The sequence below is a fragment of the Juglans regia genome, chromosome 16, assembly GCF_001411555.2.
Source record: "Juglans regia cultivar Chandler chromosome 16, Walnut 2.0, whole genome shotgun sequence".
Taxonomy (NCBI): Eukaryota; Viridiplantae; Streptophyta; class Magnoliopsida; order Fagales; family Juglandaceae; genus Juglans; species Juglans regia.
In genome coordinates, this window is record NC_049916.1 from 19,891,346 (window position 1) to 19,916,235 (window position 24,890).

Sequence of the window (24,890 nt, forward strand, 5' to 3'; positions counted from 1 at the left end):
AAGGTCATAAAAGAGTATTGACAATAGCCTAGCTAAAGGTTAATGCAAGTCTAAATTTAGGCTATATATGATACAAAGCCTCCACATTGGACTAGCTAAAGGTCCAAAGATCAACACTTGAGCTACAGTAAATTAAAAGAGCTATCCATTATAGGTGATGAGTTACTGTTCACCATTCATCCCATTATTTTATTCTTTTCATCAACGTCTCATCTATCTTTCCCTCGTTCTTTTCTCTCTCTTCAGACCCGCAATGTTCTCGTCACTCTCTTCTCTCCCTTGTTCGTCCCTCTTCTGTTGCGTGAAAGTATTCTTTCCCGTCTTCTTCCAGGCTAGGCTAGACGGTAAGTCTCTTCCTCACTCTTCTCTTTGTTTTCTTTTCCCTTTTTTGCCCTTCTCTCTATTCCTGCTTGGTTTGTCAAGAAAACACAAAAAAATAGTGAAATTTCGTGGTGCTTTCCAAATCCAAATTAGTAAAGGGAGGGGCTAGATGGCCTTGCCTTATCTTACTCATAATTAAAAAATAAAAAATAAAAATTTGAACTGCAAAACTTTGATTACTCATAGTCCATGGGTTGCTCTTTTCTTTCTATATGCATTCTGGTTTGTTGGAGATTTCTTGATTTATATGACTTTCTTGATTCTGGTTTTGATTTGATGCCAAGGTTTTGATTTCATGTCGATTCTGGTTTTGAATTGTTGGGGAATGGTTTCCTTCCAAGTCTCCAACAATCTAAGTAAATTTAATGTTTGGGTGAATGGTTGAGAGAATGATGGCATCAACAATGACAGTTTATAGATTTGAATTTGTAATTTTAACCTTGGTATATTGTTTCAAATTCTATGGAAGAAGGTGCCATTGCAAAAATCGTTATTCCTGCATTGTGCGATGTCAATATGAATGATCTTTCTACGCAGCATATGTTATCTTAAATTTCATGTTCCTAAATGTTTATTTTGTCAAATATTATTAAAATATTTAAAGTGTATTTGCAAAATATAAAAAAAAAAATTATCAAATATTATCAAAATATATAATATTATATTATTATTTTAACTTTAAGATGGTTAATCTAATGTGAATACATATAATCAAAAATTGATACTATAACTAAAAGTTGAGACTCTACCCAAACTTTAGACTCAATTGCCAATGCTCTAAGATTGTATATTGATCTGAGTGTAAGCTACAACGTAATTTGAGTTGGCCCAAAGTCATGAGTAGATAAACAATCACTTTGACCTTTCTTTTCACCCAAGAAAACGAAGCTTTGCTGGTTTACACCTTTTCATCGAATGTATAGTATTTATTGTATACTATAAAATCAATTACGGACCTCGGTTACTTGGGGATGTTTGGGGACGAGATAGAATGAAAAATATGAAAATAATAGTGAATTAATTTGAATTATAGTGTTTTGTAAAGTTTTGAAAATAGAGAGAGAAAAAATTAAATTAAAATATTATAAAATTAAAATATTGTTATAATAGTATATTTTAATATTATTTCAAGATGGGCATCACAATTTGTATCCTAGAAATCTTTTAACTGTGTTTATTTAAAAAATAAAAATTATATTCATCATCTCTATATAGTATATATCATTTTTTTTATTTTTTTTAATTAAATGTGTGATATATAGATTATGAGTAGAATAATTTAATTAGTTTAAAAAAATATATATATATGATGTACGAAGACGAAGAATAACTAAATTCTTTAAAAAAAAAAATGCAGGAAGAGAATCAGCAACTGTTTAACATATACTTTTTTTTTTAATTTTTTTCTTTTGGTCATAAAACACCGGACTGGATAATAGAAGAAGTGACGTGGAATTGGGGAAGAGCAGTGCTCCACCCACCGAGCAAAAAAATTTTATTTTATTTTTTCTTTCCCTTTTTTTTAATACTTTTAAACATTTTTTTTAAATTATAATATTATTAAAAAAATACTTTTTTAATTACTAAATAAAAATTATCAGAACCTAATTGAAACCCAAGAAATTGTGAGAGTAGCATTTTTTATTGGGGAAACGACTAAAGTTGAGAGTATCAATGCTTGCCTTTTTAATTGGCAAAAGTAATTGGGGAAACGAAAGGGAACTTTAGATCCGTTTAAATAGTAAAAATATTTAATTTAATTTTATCATTATAATTTTTTAAAATTTTTATATAAAATATAATAAATAATTTAATTTTTTTAAATCTTAAAATAATAATATTATTAAAAAATAATATATTAATAATATATTTTTTAATTTTTAATTTTTATATAAAATTATCTTATCCCACCTCAACTCAAAATCCTAACCAATATAACGTAGATGCGGTACTACTGCCTTGATTTCAGACTAGAAACTTGAAAGGGACGAGGATGCGTGTGGGGCCGAGTTAAACTTCTTCTCCAAGCTAAACTCTAGTCTCCCTCTTACAAATTGTTAATATTATCAGCAATTTTATAATCGAGAGGACTTTATGACCATTGACTAAACCAGAGGATGACTGTCACCAAACACCAAAAGCCAACGCAAGAAATCCCACAGATGGAGCTGTTCTATAAATGCCTCAAACTGCATGGCAGCTAGATATGCATTACACCAACATAGAGATAGAGACAACAATGGATAAACAAAATGAGGTTGTGTTGTTTGGGACATGGGCAAGCGGCTACTGCAAGAGAGTTGAGATAGCCCTTGCACTCAAGGGCATACCTTACGAGTATGTAGAGGAAGATCTGACAAATAAGAGCGAGTCGCTTCTGTACCACAATCCTGTTCACAAGAAGGTACCTGTTCTTGTTCATAATGGGAAATCCATTGCCGAGTCACTTGTTATTCTCGAGTACATCGATGATTGCTGGAAACAGGCACCAAAACTACTGCCAGAGGATCCTTACCTGAGGGCCAAACTTCGCTTTTGGGCCAACTTCTATGATCAAAAGGTGGGGTATATCATAACAAGAGAAATGTTATCTTACCTTATTAAACCACTTGAAACTCGTCATATCACCATGTGTGACCAAAGATAATAAAATCTAATACGAAGAATATAGTATTACTCTCTTAAGCTATTGATTTGTCCAAATTTGTGATCCCTCCCTCTATGTGGCTCTATGAATAAACGCTAATGACTTTCTTATATTTTGCAGTTTTTGGCAAGTTCCTTACAGATCATCATGTCAAGAGGCGAAGAGAGAGAACGAGCAATCAAAGATTTTAGCGAGGTGCTTAAGGTGTTTGAGGATGGAGTCAAAAAGGATTTTCCTGCAGAATTTCCTTGTTTTGACGGCAAGAACTTGGGATTTCTCGATATTGTTGTGGGCGCGACTGCTTGCAACTACGAAGCTTTTCATGAAGTGGTAACAGTGATTTTTAGCCCTGAAACGAACCCAACATTTTGGTCGTGGGTGACTGCTCTAAAGAAGCAGCCGTTGATGAAAGAGATGCTCCCACCTCATGACAAGCTGGTTGCCATGATGAGACAGAAGTATTTCCAGTCTGCTTGAGTTTGATCCTTGTGCTGCCTTTCAGAGATCTTATTGAATAAACCAAGATTTGTGTTCTTTGGTACTATCGACGAATGGCCTATAAATAAAGTCGTTTCGATTGGCTTCCTCTTCCTTTCATTTTTTTGTATTTAGAAAAAAAATGGAGTGCGTATTAGATGCTAAAAGCGAAATGCTGGATATAGTTTTAGATATAGTTATAGGGTGTGTAAGTCTTGTATTCTCTTTGAAATCAAGTCGGGTCCATCATTAAAAAATAATTTTTTCAGTTAAGTTCTAAATTTATCTATTTTTTTCAGAAGTAGTGTGCAAAGGTATGTATACCTTAAAACTACAAATATTATTTTCCGGGTAATGCTATATACAATTTTGGAGTGTGCACTCCCACATACTCTTTTTGAAAAAAAAGTGAGGACCACCATTAAAAAAATAATTTTTTCATGTGGATTTCATATTTATCCTATTTTTCAAATAAAATACATAGGAACTACATATTCTAGGACTGTAAATATCATTTCTCTTATTTTTCGTACTAAAATGTCTAGTTGCATCTTATTTATAATATTGTAGGACATTATTTAATGAGTTTTGCTACTCATCATCCCCCACATACTACACTTAATTTATTTATTTTTTTTAATTGTACGTTTTTTACTTTTTTTTTTTAATTTTAATCTTCTTAAACTAATTGAATTCTTCTACTCATCATCCATACACCACACATTTGGTAAGAGAAAAAATAATAATAATAAATATGGTGTGTAGTGTGTGGGATTCTAAGTAGAATTTTTCTTATTTAATTGATGCTGTAGAGTCTTTAAGTTCTTTTATAATTGAGAATCATTACAATTTGGATAAATTATTTTTTGACAAACACTATGTTTTAAAAACTTTATTTTAAATGGAATAAATTTATGTAAAATTTAAAACTCAAATCAAATGAGAAATTCAAAGAGGTTAGTGTTTTTTTATAAAGTGACCCTATCACATTGATTGGTTAGCTATGTTTAGATGTCAAGATTACATTAATTTATCTCAAATCAATTATAGACTAGGCCTACTACTTTTTCAACTTCTCATCAAAAGTTAAACTCATTTGATCAACCTATTTACTCATATCTTAATATATTTCATACATTTAAACACATAATTTAACCTATTTACATTCACATACATCTCAATGGGATTCACTAAATTCTACTATTTATAGATAAATTCAGATCATCTGAGATCATATCAGTATCCAAACACTACTGACATTTGCACCCCAGAACACCATTTTTGCTTTACAATTTGTAATTTTCGGGTTTGGCCTAATCATTACGATCCGCAAAACATGTTGTGTTTGTAGTGCAAATTGAAATTAATTATCAGATAGTGAAAGTTTGCCACAATAACTCCTTTTGGGTACATCCCTACACAGTCTTAAATCTGGGTTCGATGTTGCTGTTTGTTGTTCTATTATGGAGGGTTTACAGTTTCTTGTCTATTAATTTATATTTCCTTTTCCAAATCAAGTTTTTTCAAAACCTTTCTATGCTTTGTTATGGTAAGGTAATCATTAGTGATGATGGTTTAATCATGATGCTTATATCAAACAATTATGTTCACAACGATATCAATAGAGATCATCAGTACTCTACGTATTTCCAATAAGCATCAATGGTAGCGACGAGTGTATATTATATATCTTATATATAATAAGCGTCAATAAGGAAGAAGGTGTCGTCCATCTTTTATTTCCAACTTTTGTCCTTCGTTTCATATTTCTTTCCCGTTTCTGTCCCTCAGTTCTAACATTTATATCGATTTCGCCCCTGCTTTTGTTTTTGTTTGCCGTTTATGTCCTTCAGTCCTAACATTTATACCAATTTCGTCCCTGCTTTTGAAGCAGGCAGCTGTTGTCTAACATGTTGTTTTCTGATTTTGCCCTTCATTTTCTATATCTTTTCCTGCTTTGTCCTTGACTTCTCCAAGGTTCTTGTTTTGTTTTTCACTTTGGACCTTTTTTTTTTCTGTCGTTATCTTTAACTGCCCTCTTCCACCGCTTTCAGAATTCCTGTGTTTTCATCTTATCTCTGATTTCTTTTTCCCACTGCTTCTACCGCTTCTTTTATTTTCTATTGTTTTGCTCTTATCAGATTCTATTTTGTTTTCTCTGTTTTTCACCGCTTCAACCGCCTGCCGCTTGGTATAAGAGTGATTTCCATCTCTTTATTTCCTCCCAAATCTGTTTCTTCGCTTCTAGATTCTAAATTTGCCTCTTAGCTCTCCAATTTCACAAGTATGAATTTTATGTTGATTATTTGGTAAATATTTATGACTATTACTTCAGTTATGTATTTCTATATGCAATACTTAATTGTTAGAAATAAACCGAAACAAAAGAACAACAATAAAAAGTTACCTGAATATTTGGATTTAGAAAAATAAATTTAGTTGAGAAAGAGATGACTGAATCTGATCAGGTTCTCCATTTTTCATTGTAGTGCTGTTTCTATCTCCTTTATCTAGAAAAAAATAAAATAAAAGTGAGATCCTTAGATAAATAAATAAAAATCAAAACATGTAATACATTTGTACATAGATTCGTTAAACTCGAAAGAAAACTCATACTAACAGAAAAAAGATCATAGATCGCAAAAATTTACCACCTCGATATAGTCTCAGATCAGACCAGAACAAATATGAGAAAGAAATATTCCAAACCATATAATACACGTCTAGATGAATAAGGATTGAAACAAGAAAATTTTTCCAAACAAAGAGCTTGCATAGAACCTCAAATGACAATCAAATCACTGTGCTTAATATCAATGAAAAAATTGATATAAAAAAAAAAATGTATAACGAAGCAGAGATGAGATTAACAACAAATTTACAGAAAGAAAAATAAAAGCAACAAAAATTACAGTTGTGCAAAAAAAAAACCTTGGACTTGTGAAGTAAGGAAAAAAAAACTTCAATGAAAATACCAGCACAATAAATCACTATATAAGTAGTTGAAGAAATCATAAGAAAAACACTAGACAGACAGCAGCAACGAAAATAAAATCTTTTGCAGATCTAGAAAATAAAAATTAGTACAGAATAAAATTTACATCTACAGAAAAAATGAGAAATATATAAAACTATAGATCTGAAGAAAAAATTCCTCAGATCTATAGTAAAGCGTGTAAATCTCTTTAGATTTATAAACGTAAATCTAAACAAACAAAAAAAGTTTTAAGCATGGAGAATGGGAAGTAATGGATGCGATGTTCATCATCTCTGTTGCACGAAGAAAAAAATTATTTTTTCTTGGCTGGGTGATATGGAGTCAGGCTGTGCAAAACGGAGCTGTTGTGTTGGTGTTGCGGTTGATGCGTCTGAGAGTAGAAGCGAGATAATGAGAGAAAGAAAGAGGAATGAGAGTGGAGGCAAAAGCAAAAGAGAGAGAGAGAGGAGAGATGAGGGAGGAGAAAAAGGGTGTCAGCAATGAGAGGGAGGACGAAAATAATTTATATCCCACATGTTATAGTTGATGAAAAATATTTTTGGGCTACGGTCCGTGTGACAAACTATACTCCACATGTTATAGTTGATGAAAATTTATATATTATTGGATATTATACTTGAAATCTATTAATAATTATTGAATATTATATTTTATATTATCAAAGAATTCTATATTTATGAGGTTATTAATGTTATTATTAATAAGACCATTAATAACAAATTCTATCTTCCACTGTATTATATTCTGTTTAATTTCTAATTTTATAAATACCCATGTTATTGATTATATATGTTCTCACTCTTAATATTTTATTATGGCCTCATTCAATAAATATGATTTATAATTTAATTATTTTTTGTTTCTTATGATTTACCAATTGGACTAATTTTATTATGTTTTGTTTCTATATATATTATTTGTCATGAATCAGCTGTTTATGTACTTATCTTGCTCTATGACATTTCACTGACTGCTCATATGTGCTATTCCTACCGTTCATTTATTTCTCCTCTACTTTGAGGTATTTTTTATCACTTTTATTTGAAGTATGTTTTTTATATTTATTTTGTAATATTTATTTTGTTTATTCATATGTCATATTTAGAATAGTTAATTTAAAGCCCCGTTTAGAGATTTTTTTTAAAAATAAATGTTTCTTTTTCTTGCTTTAAATATAAATAATTACTATATGGTCTATGTTACATCAAATTCTGAATATATTAGATGGGTCTCAGTCAATTAATGGATAACTATATAATTAATTGAATTCTAGACAGTGGCTTGCTTTGGCTATAGAGCGGAAGCAGCTCTCAGTTGAAACCACTATAGACCAGCTATGGTCATCAGAGCTATGTTGTTTAAGTCATTGTTTAAAGAATATAGATGTATGTTATGTGCCTGAGTAGTTTGGTGCTACTTGTAGTTGAGACTTTAAGCACATTTTTGCTACTATGCGCACGTTTATGTCAAAATGATAATTCAATGGTGAATACTGAAACATTTTAGGTGGTAGAAAATGTGGATGAAAAAATGTGAAATATTTGTTAGTAAGTGTAGTGTATTCTTAGCTTTTCAATGATTCCAATATGCATTAGATATTCTATTTTTTGTTCTTTAGATTTCATTAGTGACTGAAATTATGTTTGTTGACATAAATCTTTAAAGGATCCACTTGTAACTAGAGAAGGTTGAGAAGTACCTTTCTGGGTTCACAAAAGTGGACGACAATTGGTACTCAATGAAAATCTTTTTTGAGATAAGGAAGCAAAAGTATCTTGAGGCATTGGATAAGTAACCTTCCAAGTTTTAGGTTATTAATTATCTAAGTGTCGGTTTTATGAGAAGTGATTGTTTGTCTTTGGAGATTCTGTGGCATATAGCATGTGAATGAGATTGTTTAAATTTTGATAGGCATGATCGTTCCAAGACTGTGGATATATTAGTAAAGGATTTGAAAGTTTTTGTCACATTTAATGAATAGCTTTACAAGGAAATCACTCAGCTCTTGATAATGGAGAATTTCAGGTATGATGAATTTGTGTTCAATTGAATTTGTGTTAAAATATAGACAAAACTATTACATTTTATAATTATATATATTAACCTACTTTTTATTATTACATATTTTTAGATTTCATAAATGTTATTTTTAAAAATATTTTTTATATTTTCACAATTGGGCACACGTGCAATGCACGTGTTTGTCCTTTACTATATATATATATATATATATGAATTATTTTATTTTTGGCTTAAAATTGAGTTAATCCCATTCTTAATTACTTTTTGTGTTTGATTTGATAAGTGAATCTTTCGACAATATTTAGAGGACAAGTATTAAAGGATAAGTAGTAGATTACATATGCATGAGGAGTACTACTTCACCATTGAGAATTGCACCTATATATCTATTTTTAATTTTCTTGGAACAAATAATAATTAAGATAAATATTATATATTAAAATAGTTCATGTGGTTTGATTTTTAGACGGATAGTTTCTTACTTTTAAAAATGAACCTTTTTATTTTGTACTCATAATTTCAGTCATTTTAATCTTTTTATTATAGATGCGACGTCAAAACTTGTTAACAAAAATCCCGCCATGTGGTTTTTTTCTTTAAAACCAAAGCCTGCATCTTTTTTTTTTTTCTCAACAAGGTTCATTCATTAAAGGAAGTTCAAGCTACAGAGTCATTAGAGGATGTTTAAGAGTTACATATTAACAGGAGGGTTTTTACCACTGTGAAAATCTAACAGACCAAGGGGAAATAGAGATTAGGGGAATGCTTCCATGGATATTCATGGAAGCTGCCTATTGTGCAATAGAATGCACGTATCGATTTAAGTCTCAATGTATTTTCCTAGTTTGCCACTTTTAAAGGATTGCAACATGCTTATGATGTCATTGATTAGAGGTTGAATAGTCAAATTTGAATTTTTATCAGGGTCATTCACAACTTGCAATACAACTAGAGAGTCTCATACAATAATAAGTTTCTTGACTTGCTTCACCTTTGCTTCAGGAATTCCTATGTACATTGCAGTGGCTTCACCCTGATTTGGATTATGATTTTGGATGAACTTTGTTATGACAGGAATTAGGGAGCCATACTCTGATCTGCATATTGCTGTTGTTGTGCTGCCTGTGTTTCTTATAGCTACATCAAATGATAGAATGTAATGATCTCTAGGTGTAGCTCTCCAATTATGGCTTTCATTCAGTTGTTTATTGTCTCATGCATTACAGTGTTCCTTATAAATTTTTAAAGTACTAGAAACAAAACTTTCAGTGTTTGGGGTAAAAGACTCATGAATAATCTTGTTCATTAAGAACCAAATGATGTCCATAGCATTAATGGCAAAGATTTGGAAATGATGTTCTTCACTAGCTGCTTGGGATGTTGAGTCTCTTTGAGGGGGAAATAATGCATTCTATCCAATGGCTAATTTCATTGTTTGCAAAACAGGAAATATTCAAAGGCGAAGGGGAGTGTCTCCAAAGGATTCTCGTGAAAGTACATGACAAAAACAAGTGAGTTTGTGTTACTTCACTGTTGGAAATAGGATAGTAAGATTCCTCATCATTCAGAGGGAGAAATCTTTTCAACAAGGTTTTTGTGGGTATAATGTTGCTCAGAATTTTCCAACAGAGAAGCTTATGTCTATCTTGTATCTTGATTTTTCAAAGTTTTTTTCCAAATATTGGACTGCTCATGAAGAATGTTGGGATTCATAGTAATAGCTGCATAAGCAGATTTTAGTGAGAATCTCCCTAAAGAATGATGAATCCATATGAGTTTATCATCCAAACTATGGAAATCAATTTGAGTGAAAGGGATTTTTATAATCTCAATAATAAATTCCAGCGGAAGTCCATGTATTTGCACCCAGACAATAGACATTTTTAAATCAATTTCTTGTAGGCTCAAGCCAAGAGGCCACCCATGTACCAGCATGTGGAAGCCCTTAATATCCGAGGGCCGCTGCTCCATCACTCATTTGGTGTTGGAAACATGAAGAGGAAGGTATTTACATTCAGGTCTTCTATGGTGAGCCCTAAGACGAAGCTCCAGGCTGCCTTGTGTGTTGCATGCAGTGCATGCTTGTTAAGAGGTTTGGATGAAATGATCCGGCCGATCAGAGCATGATCTGATAGATATGCAACAACCTCTGTTTCTGGTTGCAGGTTTAGATAGTCCATGGGTTTTTTTAACTGTGTGCCGCACATCCATTTATTAATCTATAGATAGGCTACGTGGCATAAAATTATTGAAGACTATTTTCAGCCTAATAACAGCATGACCGTTGAAAAGATATTCTCTATTATATATTATATAATATATATATAACAGTATATTATAGTATACAATACTATAGTGATAATATATTGTAGGATATTATAATATATAGTGATATAGTATTAGTATAATTATTAATACGCACTATAGTGATATAAGATTTTAATAATTAATATTATATTAATTAATAATTTATCATATAATACAAAACTATTTTATATATAATTATATATTATATATAAAAATTATATACAATATAAAAAATTATAATATATATATGAATCGGTCTGGTTCGGTCCGATCCGATCCGGTTTTAGAAAAAAAAAATCGGAACCGGATCAATTTTGACCGGTTTTAAGAAAAATAAAATCGGTACTGGACCGAACTAAATTCGGTACCAGACTAAACCCACCAGTTCGGTCCAGTCTGGTAAACCGGTTCTCCGATTTTTTTTTTTTTATACCCTTAGACGTAGGTGTAGAAATTGGTAGTTGTTTCGGAGGAGGTTGAGGTATTTTGTTTCGGATGAGAGACGAGGGTTTAATGTTTGTTACGAGGATATTGTGATGGTTTGGTGTAAATGTAGGTGGTATTTGTGTAGAGGAAGATGAAACAGAATTGGTTCTGGTTTAGTTACAAGAACTAAATCTTCATGGAACTAACTTGAGGGGTTTAACAGTTAACTCACTAGGGAGAGAGGAGAGAACTCATCCTGGAGAGAGCTACCAACTCGTTGCCAATAAGAGCTACCACATGTACGTCATATTTAACCACGATTGATGTCCATGAATCACAATACATGATAGTAAATCAAAAACAAAAATTAGTTTAAAAAAATATCTAAAATCTTCGAAATAAAAGAAAAATTGCAAGGGGCTGGTTGCAGCTGACCTAATTCATGAGCCAAGAAAGCCAAGGTTTGCTTGTATGCACCTTTTCATCAAATTTACTCTAAAAAAATCACGATTAGTTAAACTTCTTCTCACGCCAAACTCTAGTCTTCCTCTTGCAAATTGTTAATATTATCTTCAATTTTATAACCGATTGGGCTTTATGACCATTGACTAAACCTGAGGCTGACTCTCACCAAACACCAAAAGCCAACGCAAGAAATCCCATAGATGGAGCTCTATAAAATGCCTTAAACTGCATGGAAGCTCTGCATTACACCAACTTAGAGACGCAGAGACAACAATGGAAAAACAAAGCCAAGTTGTGGTGTTTGGGATATGGGGCAGCTCCTACTGCAAGAGAGTTGAGATAGCCCTTGCACTCAAGGGCATACCTTATGAGTATGTAGAGGAAGATTTGGCAAATAAGAGTGAGTCACTTCTGCACTACAATCCTGTTCACAAGAAAGTACCTGTCCTTGTTCACAATGGAAAATCCATTGCCGAGTCACTTGTTATTCTCGAGTACATCGATGATTGCTGGAAACATGGACCAAAACTACTGCCAGAGGATCCTTACCTAAGGGCCAAACTTCGCTTTTGGGCCAACTTCTATGATCAGAAGGTGGGTATATCATAACGAGAGAAATGATGGGTTTTATCTATTTAAACGGTTAACTTATTAAACCACTTGAAACGCGTTATATCACCATATGTGATCAATAATAATAAAATCTATGACGAAGAATATAGTATTACTCTAGCTTAAGCTATTGATTTGTTCAAATTTGTGACCCCTCCCTCTCTTTGGTTCTATGAATAAACGCTAATGACTTTCTTATATTTAGCAGTTGAAGGCAAGTGCCACACAGATCATGATGTCAAGAGGCGAAGAGAGGGAACGAGCAATCAAAGATTTCGGCGAGGTGCTTAAGGTGTTTGAGGATGGTGTCAAAAAGGATTTACCTGCAGAATTTCCTTGTTTTGACGGTAAGAACTTGGGATTTCTCGATATTGTTGTGGGTTCGAGTGCTTGCAACTACGAAGCTTCTCATGAAGTGGCAGGAGTGATTTTTAGCCCTGAAACGAACCCAACATTTTGGTCGTGGGTAACTGCTCTAAAGAACCACCCATTGATGAAACGGATGCTCCCACCTCATGATAAGCTGGTCGCCAAGATGAGACAAAAGTATTTCCAGTCTGCTTGAGTTTGATCTGTGGACGGCCCTATTACAACTATTATTGAATTAACCTACTAGATTCATGTTCTTTGATATTATCGACTAATAGCTGTATAAATAAAGTCGAGTGGATTGATTTGTTTTCTTTTCTCATCTTTTTCTCAGAAAGAAATGGAGTATGTATTACAAACAAAAATGCTTCGCTGGCATCTTACTTATATTGTAGGTTATATAGTTTGTGTTAGAATCTATTATTAAAAGTAGAGCATGCTGGCGTTTGGATTAAAGATTGGGGCGTGTCATGGAGGAAGTCATCAGGTTGAAGTGATTGAAAACCATGAATTGTAAATAATAAGTAACTGTATGAAAAATCTCAGCCGGACATTAAGAGTAGAAAACTAATATGAGATCACATTGTACCAAACAAAATCTTAGAATAGTGGATTTGTCGACAAAATGGGAGTACTTGCATTAAACCAACCAAAGAAAAATGCAAAAGATCCAAATCGGAAAACCTCAAATTACTTCTCCATAGTTCGCCACTCTGCCACAGCCAAAATTATGCTATAGCTGCTTGAAACACGCTAAACTTTATATCTTAACTCTTTGAGACTTGCTTTTCTTTTGCCTTCTGAATCTTCAATACCTTCTTCACAATCTTTTGCTCTTCCACCAAAAAGGCTCGGATGATCCTACAAAAGATTTGGAAAAAAAAAAAAAGGATATACTCCGTCGCAACTTTTAGGATGCTCATTTAAAACAACCATCATGCAAACCAAAGAAAATGGTGAGAGAGGGTCGATTCTAGGGTCTAATAAGAACAAACCTTTCTCTGACAGCACCTCCAGAAAGTACCCCACCATAAGCTCTGTTAACAGTCCTCCGGTTCCTAGATAACCTAGACCTCTTATATTCAGCAGGTCTCAAATGAGGAATCTGCAAACACAGCCAACATTTGTATCATAGCTGAAAGTAAACTAATAATTCAGGAGGATACGACATGAAGTATCACACATTATAGCCATAACTGCAATATAACAACCTCAATCAATAATATTTCCAAAACAAGAACCTTGCTCACGTATTGAATTTTGAAGTTATCAAACTAACATTCTAGACTTCAATGTATCTTGACATAAGGCAAATCTTAACATTCCCACTCATCATTGGGTGACACATGAAAACAAATGGAAAAAAAGGATGGTAGTCCCTCGAGATAGATGGGATGTTACACAATTTTCCAGTCCCAAGCCCAAAGATAATGCTGGAACAGGTAAACCTCAAAACTAAAGAATCCAATGATATGATTCTGGTTTGGTACTGTCTATTCTGTCTATATAAGAGAGATAAGAGCAGAATTCTCCGTAAAATTCTATGAGGTTTATATGTTTCCAATTTGGACTTGTCCTATTCAGATGTTTACATGAGATTGACACCTTATATCAAAAGATAAAAACAGCTTAAATATCCGGCCATTAATAGCTGAAAGTCCTAATCTTCGCAAATGTCTCGTCATTATTGTGAAGAGAAATCAACAAAGTCGCCATATTAAGGGGTCCTCATCAATATTTTGAATACCGTACCAGATGCCGTACCGGTCAAAGCATTGGAACAAAATGTTTCGGTACCGGTACTGTTTTGTGTACCATTTCGGAATAGTCGACATATGAATAAATTAGATTCCAAAATAATAGTCTATATATAAATAAATTATATATAAATACATATATATAAATTATAAATAGCCTAGTATGAATAGGACTGAGCACCGACAGTTTCGGAGTCGGAGGGCCCAACCTCCGACTCTGACTCCGACCTCCGACTCCGACATGTAGAGAATCCGCTCTGCCTCCGACTCCGACTTGTCGGAGTGGAGTCGGATTTTTTGATTTTTTTTTAATTTTTTTTTAACTTCATATTTGACCTACTTTTTTTAAAAAAAAATTGTGAGCTTTCAAATTTCAATTTTCTCAAAATTACAATCCAAACTTATTAAACTTTTGATTATAATAAAAAATACAACTAAATAAAACAAGTAACATACTAACATACATTCAAAAATTAAAAATAAAAAGAAAGTCTTATTTTTACATGTACTCCCATCATCCATGATTTCATATCTACATCCAACTAATCACTACAATAAACAAAGGCACCGTATATGAAATGAAGATTAAAAAAAAGGCACCGTATAGTTACTATAGTATACTATTGTAATTACTATGAACCTATTTTTAATTATATTATATATATATGATATATATATATTATTATATATGAATATTAAAAAAAAGGCACTGTATATGAAATGAAGATTCAAAAAATAGTATTACTATTTTATATATAATATAGTATTAATATATTATACTATTAGTCTATTACTATATCTTATAGTATAATTACTAATACTAGAGTATCATACTATTAGTATGTTAGTGATTTAATATTATATATATATTAAATCTCTAATCTCTTATACTTGATATATATATTAATATATATAAATATTAGTAATACACTAATAGTATTAATATTAGTATTAGTTATACTTGTAGTGATATTAGTTATACTAATAGTTATATTAGTATTAGTTATTATTAATACTATATATTATACTAATAGTGATATTAATACTATATATAGTTATAATGATTAGTATAACTACATTAGTATTAGTTATAGTGATTTAGCATAACTATATTAGTATAAGTTATAGTGATTTAGTATAGGTATAATACTATAAGTTATAACTATAGTCTATAATAGTATTAGTATTTGCTATAGTGATTTTAATTTAGTATAACTATATAATACTATTAGTATAAATCACTATACTAACTATATCACTAATAGTATTAGTATATTAATACTAGTATATCACTATAGTTAATAGTATCATATAGTAATATAGTATTAGTAATTAATACTATAGTGATTTATATAGTAATTTATATATAGACTTAAAGTGGAGTACTAATAGTATTAGTATTAGAACATAAATCTAATTAATATACTAATGTATATTTAGTATTACTAATATATTTATCAAAAGGAATATGTTGAGAATTTATTAAGTCAAAAAATATAATTAATACAAGATATTATTATATAAAATTTATATGAATAATACTTTAGTTATTATACATTAGTATTATGTGTTATTCTAAATTTATAGATTAGTGTTAATCCATTAGTATTACATGTTGATGTTATTATGCATCTTAGTGTTTATAGTATATTATATATACCTTAGTATTACATGTTATTATATGTATACATTAGTAATTTAGTGTTACAACTTACATGTAACATGGTAATAATATTGTAAATTTGTAATAATATGATATTTACATATTGTCATATACTAAACTATTATTATTTATTAGTCAATTTAGTCTATATATTAAAGTATAAATATATTATTTAACTAGTATATTATTGAGTTAAACTAACTATATAAGATATAATTGTATAAACTTTAAATGATTAATATATAGAAAAACACATTTTTATAAAATATGTATAAAATCGGAGGTGGAGTCGGAGGACCGAGTTGGAGGCGGATCGGAGCGGAGTCGGAGTCGGTTCTTCAATGACTCAGACTCCGACTTCCAATAGGGAAAAAACTCCGACTCCGACTTGTCGGAGTCGGAGCGGAGTCGGATTCGGAGTCGGATTGTCGGATTTTTGCTCAGCCCTAAGTATGAATTAGGGGTCAAAAAATAAGCATGTAATTTGAAAAAATGAAAAACAAATTAAAGGCCGAAATACAGGCCAATACAGGTCGAAATATAGGCTGGTACGGCTGGTATTTGGGCCAGTACGAAATATATATGATACCTCTACTGGCCGGTACGGTACAAGATTAAAAACAATGGTCCTCAGTGCTCAATAACATTTTTACATATAAGAAAAAGTTTCCATAACTTTAAAAAAAATGGTTAATTGCATATGTAGACTCATACCACAGCACATAAACACCACCAGCATTTCAAATTTATTTTTCCTAGATAGTTGTTTAAAAAGTCGAATCTCCTTCAAAAGAATAGCAGCTTCTGCGGACAGCCATCAGGACATTGTTGAATGAACATGAAATGCACCTTCTTTCAACATTTGAAAGGCCTTTTCCCCCAAGTTAACTCTTAAAACAACTAAAGAAAGAAAAAGGTAAGCTAACTTTTGAGCAACACGGGTACAAGGTCAATTATACTTTCTTCTTAAAAAATATGAAAAACCGATTAAAGAGTAACAAATGAACCTTTAGCAGGATCCCATGAAGATCTAGACAATTTAGTATCTTGATCTTTGTTCATATGTTTATTGATCTATATTCAGCTACATCAATTTATGGCACTGACATAGAACAACATTGACAAAGAAACTTGCACAAATGTCAATGCCTGCCATGCATAAGAAATCTGTAGGTCTTAACTAATCAGGTGAGCAAACTCGAGATATCCATGCATATATCTCCACCTGTTCTAGCCTCTAGCCAATCATCTCTACTTTGCACACCACGTTCAAAGTATACTAGTGTTTCTTTGCAAAACAAGATGTCCACACATGTTTGAGAGGCAGATCAAAAGCGAGATTAATTTGGCCCTATGTTAGATCTGTTTGGCAAAAAGACCATTTTCAATCCCCAACATATTAATAGTTAATACACCTACATGATAACAATATGTAGGTAATCATGCTGAAACTTAATATCTACAATCCATCCTACCATATCAATCAGAGTTCTATTATTTTCATGTTCAACAGCAAGATCAATCATGCTGAGACTTGCCATCTACAATCTTCTATCATTTGAAAATGAGATCAATCAATGTTCTACCATTTTCATGTTCAACAGCAAGACCAGTCAGTTCACTGTTTTCACACATTTCTTCGACGAGTAAGATAACTGCTTTCACACATTACAGCAGCTTTACGCAGATTTCACCAAAGAAAGGCTTTATATTTGGACATAAAAAGATATCAAAGCGGCACCAGCTCCACAAAAAGATTAATATATAAAATGACAGGTTCAGATCTCAACATTTATAAAAGCTTAAAAAATGAGAACCCATTGAAGAAACTAGAAGAGAAATACCCCTTGGATTCTCTTTCCAGTGACGGGACACTTAGGGCCATTCGCCCTCTTCTTAGTGCTCTGGTACACTAGTTTGCCTCCTAATACAACCAAAAAACAAACAAATAATCAAAATCTCAAACCAAATGCCTCGCCCATACACCACAGAATAAATACATCGTTTGCATAACCTACTACTGCATAGATAAATACAAAGAAACAACTAAGGAAGAAACAGAGATTCAATGGTTCACCAGGGGTTTTGACGACACGGTGCTGGTTGGATTTGGTAGCATAGCTGTGTCGCGTGCGATACGTGAGACGCTGAACCATCTTTTACAAGTTCCGGGCTCTCTCTCTCTCTCTCTCTCTCTCTCTCTCTACACCGGGGTTTTGGGCGATAGCAGAGGAGGCTTAAGCCTGCGTGAATGAGATAGAGAAGACTATATCGAGGGTTTCGACTGTTTATGCCCTAGATCGAACGGCTCCAAGTAGATCCTGAATGCCGTCGTTTGTCTTTGTTTCTCGCCTGGGTTTGACGGCCGAGATTCGGACCCATGGATGATATCATGATACTGTCCTAATTGGACCCGTTTCACCGTATCAATTTGCATTGTTAGCGAATCAAAATGAAATTAATGAGGCACCGTTAATGAAGGCTGAAGCTACCGTTAGGTTTAGGATTTTTTTTTTTTCTTTTTTATATATGTATTTTTTAATATTTTAAAATCTTTTTAAAAAATAAAAAATATCATAATATTATTAACAAATATTTTTTTAATTACTAATAAAATAAAATTAAAAAATCAAAGCGATTGAATGGAGCGGTAAAATAGAACGATAAGAGTAGCATTATCCATTAATGGCTCAAGTTTGAAATTCGAGAAGAACCTATTCAAACAATTGACTAGTCACTCAAGAAAAGATCTATTCACTCAATTGAATTAAGTAAATCATGATAATTTTAAATTGGTTATTTTAATATTAATAAAAAATATTAAAAGTTATATATAATATAATTTAAATATTTAATATCATGAATATAAGAAAATAAGATATAAATTTAATGACTAGTTTCAATAAAATTATAATATTAATTGAATTAGTTTTAATAAACATATAATTTGTGTATTTAACCTCAATTGCCAACATTATTTTACCTTATATATGAAGAAGATAAAAACCATTAAGTTATAAGCAAGCAAATGTAATATATTTTGCACAACCATAAATTTAGTACAAAATACTCATTCATCACCTTTTTTTTTTTTTTTGGTTCAACTAAAAAAAATAAACCCTCCCCTTTTTTGCCATCCCACATGCCTTGGGCACATGGAGAGCATGTTACCTTAACCATAACTTAATTTATAGGATTAAATATTAAAATGGTCTCATTGGTTTATCTTTAGGCAAATTAATTTTTATATTCATAATTCTTCTAAAGCTTTTACTCCTTTTTTAATTATTCTATATATGTATATATATATGGTTAAAAATATATTAAGGTTAGGTTTGGATGCGGAGTTGAGAAAAGATGAGTTGAAATGAAAATTAATAGTTGAATAAAATATTGTTAGAATATTATTTTTTAATATTATTATTATTTTAAGATTTGAAAAAGTTAAATTATTTATTATATTTTGTGTAAAAATTATAATAATAAGATGACATGAGATAGATTGAATTGAGAACCCCTCTCAATCTAAACTGAGCCTAGTTAATATGTCAATATCAGTAAATTATGCCACGTGTTGTCTAAGAAACTAAAATTGAAAAGATAATTTAAGATCCCAAGGTCAAGTTTAGACATTAAGAATATCTCATAACATCTCTAGATAGTAGTGAAGTAGTTTATTTTTATATTATTTAATAATCATCATGTGTTTTTTTAGAGTTTGATCTAAAATCAAGTTTTACTTATATTGATAAAGAGTAACTCAAGGCTTATGGTCTGCATGATGGTATGTTTTTCATTTTCATTCATTTATTAGAGAAACTAAACCACTTTGTGTTAACTTGAATTATTTGATGTGCTATTATTGATTTAGTGTTGACTTTTTCATAATGACAGATATAGGGGAAGAGATGAGAAGCTGCTATAATTTGATCGTTAGATGCTCTTTAATCTTCTATCAGTTATTTTTTTTTAAAAAAAAGGACCCAACCCATAAGGTACGAATCGGGTTGGCGTGCAAATAAGGTTGGACTGGGTCCAAACCGTTTGGTTGCCATCGGGTTGTAGGCTTATTATGCACATTTTGAGAACATAATATTTATATATATATATATTAAATAAGACAAATTATAAATAATTTAATAATATATAATTAAGTATATAAGATATAACTAACATGTAATAAATGTAACACATACATATATAAAACATATTACGAGTTTCAAAACGAGATCAAACTAGTCAAGCCGAGCTTATACGAGTTTTGTTCACGAGTCTAAACCAAGTCGAACCGAGTTTATACGAATTTTGCTCGTTTAATATTCAAACATATATTCATGTTTACAAGCATCTCATTTATTAAATTAATTGAGTTCAAATTGAGTATACACGAGCTAAGTTCAAACTACGAGTTGTTCTGTTCATTTGCAGCCCTAAGCATGGTTGTGTTTGCAACCTATGTCTATGAGATAAGAAATTGCAACCTACATCTAAATTAAGAGATTAAGTAAGGGAAATACTCTAGCCTCAAATAAATTATACAAAGGTAATCCTACAAATTGATGTAACAAGTTCGTCAGATTATAAAGTTATTTTTATTATAAAATAAATTTAACGGACTACATAAAATCATGTCAATTTGTGAAATTACTTTTGTATAATCTTTTTGTGGCTACATCATACTAATTAAGTAATAACTTTACTTTGGAAGTCCACCATGCCACCAAGTCTCCATCAAAAAGTTAGGAGCAAAAGAAAAAAAAAAAAAAAAAATTCCGGGTATTTGATAAAGCTTTCCCAGTGAATCAGCAGTACACTTCGGTGTGTTTACATTATAATATCTTTTGCATGTAACCCAATGCTACTTGCTTTTATCTGTTGTACAAATCCGTGGCCATCTTGCATCTACATACACTGGCCGCATACACTGGCCACACTGCTCGAAACAAGTTAATGTCGTGGCAGAGCGTGCTATGTCAACATGGAAATAGCAAAAACGAGGGTTCCACGTGAATCTTTCTGCTAACAATGTTAATTTGGTCTAGTTTTTCACGACACCACACTAATTGGTTCCTTGTTAATCTTGACATATTCAGCACTCTTGAAACCAACCTCAGTTCAACCTGTGCAAACAATAGTGAATGATCCAACTTCTCGTTGTGATGCTTTTGGAACCTCTTTACTATGCAATTTCCGCTTTTCTGTATGTCTTTGAGCTTTCTCTCCTTCTGCATGCAAAGACATTAAAATTAGGAGGGTTGAGATCTTGAAATATAAACCAAAAGTCAAAACAGACAGTATCTTGAAACTTGGAAAGCAGAAAACCTTCTGAAGATCAGCTCGAATGTGCATCAGGAACGCCAAGTCCGCATCATTTTGGAGAGTGACATGATTTTTCTGGGGACCATTTGGGATCATATTCCCTGCATCTTTATCGGCACGAAGAAATTGCCAAAACATCCGCCTTGATTCCTCGATGATTTCTGCTATCATGCCACTTGAAATTGCATGATCTTCCTCCTCCCTCGTTACCCTCCGATGCTTCACGCAATCATCTGGCAAGGCAGATATACTCGATTACGTGAAGAGTTATACTCGAGGTGAGGTGAGGTGAGGTGAGGTGAGGTGCGAGATGCGTTTTCTCTTACCTCTAATGACTGGCACTTGAAGAAGTTTTCGAAGCACGCATCGATTGCTGACATAGTTGTGCACTCTGGGGCCTTGAAATGGCTCGTTCTCTATAAACCTTTGCAAGAGTACTTGAAACAGCTGAAAGTCACCTGCAACTTGATTATACCGATGAAGACCTTGGGAATCGTATTCCTGCAGTTCTTGGGCTTTCCCATACTGCCAATGGAGGATTTCCCATGAAAGGCAAACCTGTCCTACATAAACCAATTCCAAGTCACTTTGCAATTCTTCGTTCACTTTGTGCAACGGGTCAGCAGTGACTCTTCGCGCTCTGCGCGGCCATATGTTGTAAGGAAGAGATTTAGCAGCTGAAGCTCCAGATTTTTGCATTGAAATTGACTTAAGTGGTTCTTTCAGATGGAGAAATCCTGCACATCGACCATGACGAAGCAGCAGATCAGTAAAGTTAGAGAAATATGATAAGTTTTCAAATAATTGGCACGAAATTAACTTTTCTAGGTCAAAAATTGATTTGGAAGGTCTGTCTATTGGATACTTTAAGAACCACAAAGATCTGGAAGTGGGGCATGATAATATCTTTAAAAGATTGGTAGAACTAAAGGCTAAAGCCAAAGAGATCTGGAAGTACTGGGTTAGCCATAAATAATACCTTTAAAGGCCGATTGGCAGAACTAAAGGACGAAGAGAAAGAGAAAGGCCGATGGGTTAGATGACATTAAAGGCTTGGATATGGACTCGCCAATAGTTGTGGCCGTTGAATCTAATTATGAATGGAGCCATTAATGCACATGATCATTAGCGTAAAACGTAATGATGATGGCCGGAGACCCACCACCTAAAATAATTCTCTCAAGGAATCCTTAAAAAAGATTACTCCTCAGCATAAGAATATAAAACGGTATGTTCAACTACTGTAAAAATCGAAATTAAATCTGAATTTAATCATTTACAGTCTTTTCGGCAGATATATCGTACTTTTAGTTAACCTATACAGGCACTTAAATATGATATAGGTGTGATTGAAGATTTTAATACAGATAAAAGTAATATTGATACATCTATCTCATCTTCAGTCACACTCGCTAAATATTTGACACATTTTAAATTTTTATTAAGCTTTATATATAAGAGCTTTGTAAAAAAGTGATTCTCATTAGTAAATTTTTTTTTTTTTTTTTTTTTTACCCTTTTTTAACGTGAAGTCTATTTTTTTACATGAACTTGCATGAAACTGAAAAAAATGACATAATTAAAAATGACAAACATCATTAAAAAAAAATTGTAAATAAAGATGTTGCTTAACTCAGACGTGCTAGAGAGACTAGGACAGTTTTTCCAAACCAAGAACTCACCAATTGCATGCATGGTCTGGCTATTCAATATATCCAGTTTTCGAGTTTTGTCAGAGTAGCTCTTGTAAACCTTTTGGATCTCTTCCATTCGATCTTTGAACTCGATCTTTTCATCAATCTTCAGTGGCTTTAGACCTTCAACCTTGGTTGCAGACTCTGGCTCTGCTTCTTCTTCTTCTTCTTCTTCTTCTTCTTCTAAAATAGTATGAAGTCCGCCAGTTCTCTGATTCCTCAGTTCCATCTTCATCTGCTCTAGCACATCCTCGTCCTCCTCCCATAGGAAACCCGAGTCGTTTTGGTAGTCAGAACTTGATTCGGATGGTTCCTCCCAAAAGTTAGTTCCTTCAGATTTTTCCAAAATATTTTCGGGTTCCGACTCTTCTTGGACTAAACCTTCCTCTTCATTTTTGTTCTCAACCTTTCCAGACTCTCCCCCAAACAAAGATCTCTCTTCCAAGCCGATTAAATTCTGCAGATGGGGTTCAAATTCTATATATTCTTCATCAGAACCTTGTGATGAATCAATGGCACCTATTTCTTCGGTCCCTGAAAATCTAGTTTCACTGCTGGAAACTTCGTCGATATTGTCACTAGTTGAGATTTCTTGAACACCTTTTAGTTTTTCACCATCATTGGCCAAAAGGGCTTCAGTTTCCAATCCATCACGTACGTTTTTATAACCCAAAACCTCATACTCAATCATGGGACTGCTCATTGACAACCCACTTGAACTAATCGACTCCGGTTCCGACCCAAATCGTACAGAGCAATCATCGCGAACCGATTCGACTTTGTCCCCAGAATCATCCTTAAGAACATTTCTTTCTGTACAATCCCTCTCTCCCCTCCCGGGGACACTTTTTTCAGTGAATGTTTCCTCTTCTGCTTTCTCTGCAGTCTTTCCAGAACTAAAGTTTTCAACAGGGTTCTCTGCTTTTTCTCCATAAACGGCCTCTTCCTCTGAATTGAGCTTTTGGAAATCTTTGTCGGTGCAAGCATTATACTCATTGGAAGCCACATACAGTTCTTGGACACCGAGGCTCATGGTTTTTGGTTCTTCCAAGAATCCACTGACACCTTTCCCAGACATGAACACATACTTACTAGAGCTGGCAGAGTTGGAACTCTCTCTTTCTCCATTGCTTTTGTCGCCACTTTTACTTATCTGTAAGCTAAAACCTGTCTCTTCTTCTCTGAATCCATCAATATGAGAATCACTTGAACCATTTTGATCATCCTGTTGAAAGTTTTCCAAATCATTTGCCTGAGATCTGAGAAAGGAAAGAAAAACTCTCATTTCTTAACTAATGATCAAAAGCATGAAAAATAAACTATGCAACACACAAGAATGAAAACGAAAACGTACCTGAATATGAATCTGAGAAGTAATCCAAAAACAGAGAGCACGTAGTTGCAGACAAAAAACCATACAGAACCCATAACCCGAATCGTGTTCCCGAACGCAGAATCATTTATAAAACGCTGTGTAGCCAAATCAAAATGAGCCTTAAGCGTGAGAAAGTTTTTGGGAACCATAATTACAATCAACCTCGAAGTCTTCTTTATTAATTTTCTTTTCCCTCAAATTCTAAGCAAAGTTGTCGAGTGACATGGGCACAGAATTTCTCGATCAGACTTCACTGCAGAGAGTGGCCGCCCCACTTGCAGAGAGCGAACATTCGGGGAGGAGGGTGGAAGGAAAATGAGAGACCAAAGGAACGAGATTGGAGGAGGAAAATCAACGTTCAGTTCACCCAAGATTTGA

General features: G+C 32.7%; 4 protein-coding genes across 4 annotated transcripts; 2 read left to right on the forward strand and 2 right to left on the reverse strand.

Moving 5' to 3' along the window:
• Positions 1 to 2,495: 2,495 nt before the first annotated feature.
• LOC109009248 (glutathione S-transferase U10-like) lies at positions 2,496 to 3,762 on the forward strand. Its single transcript, XM_018989665.2, has 2 exons — positions 2,496 to 2,941; positions 3,149 to 3,762. The coding sequence occupies exons 1-2, from the start codon at positions 2,561 to 2,563 to the stop codon at positions 3,503 to 3,505; spliced, it is 738 nt and encodes a 245-aa protein (XP_018845210.1). The 5' UTR covers positions 2,496 to 2,560; the 3' UTR covers positions 3,506 to 3,762.
• Positions 3,763 to 11,989: 8,227 nt separating this feature from the next.
• On the forward strand, positions 11,990 to 12,900 carry LOC109009250 (glutathione S-transferase U10-like). The gene is made up of 2 exons (XM_018989668.2): positions 11,990 to 12,317; positions 12,544 to 12,900. Exons 1-2 carry the CDS (start codon positions 11,997 to 11,999, stop codon positions 12,898 to 12,900), a joined length of 678 nt encoding a protein of 225 aa, XP_018845213.2. The 5' UTR covers positions 11,990 to 11,996.
• A 315-nt stretch (positions 12,901 to 13,215) lies between these two features.
• Positions 13,216 to 18,495, reverse strand: LOC109009252 (60S ribosomal protein L34-like). Its single transcript, XM_018989674.2, has 4 exons — positions 18,202 to 18,495; positions 17,969 to 18,048; positions 13,700 to 13,809; positions 13,216 to 13,565 (listed from the first exon to the last, which is right to left on the reverse strand). Exons 1-4 carry the CDS (start codon positions 18,278 to 18,280, stop codon positions 13,472 to 13,474), a joined length of 363 nt encoding a protein of 120 aa, XP_018845219.1. The 5' UTR covers positions 18,281 to 18,495; the 3' UTR covers positions 13,216 to 13,471.
• A 2,390-nt stretch (positions 18,496 to 20,885) lies between these two features.
• LOC109009247 lies at positions 20,886 to 24,890 on the reverse strand. The gene is made up of 5 exons (XM_018989664.2): positions 24,492 to 24,890; positions 23,126 to 24,396; positions 21,770 to 22,180; positions 21,447 to 21,676; positions 20,886 to 21,349 (listed from the first exon to the last, which is right to left on the reverse strand). Exons 1-5 carry the CDS (start codon positions 24,659 to 24,661, stop codon positions 21,098 to 21,100), a joined length of 2,334 nt encoding a protein of 777 aa, XP_018845209.1. The 5' UTR covers positions 24,662 to 24,890; the 3' UTR covers positions 20,886 to 21,097.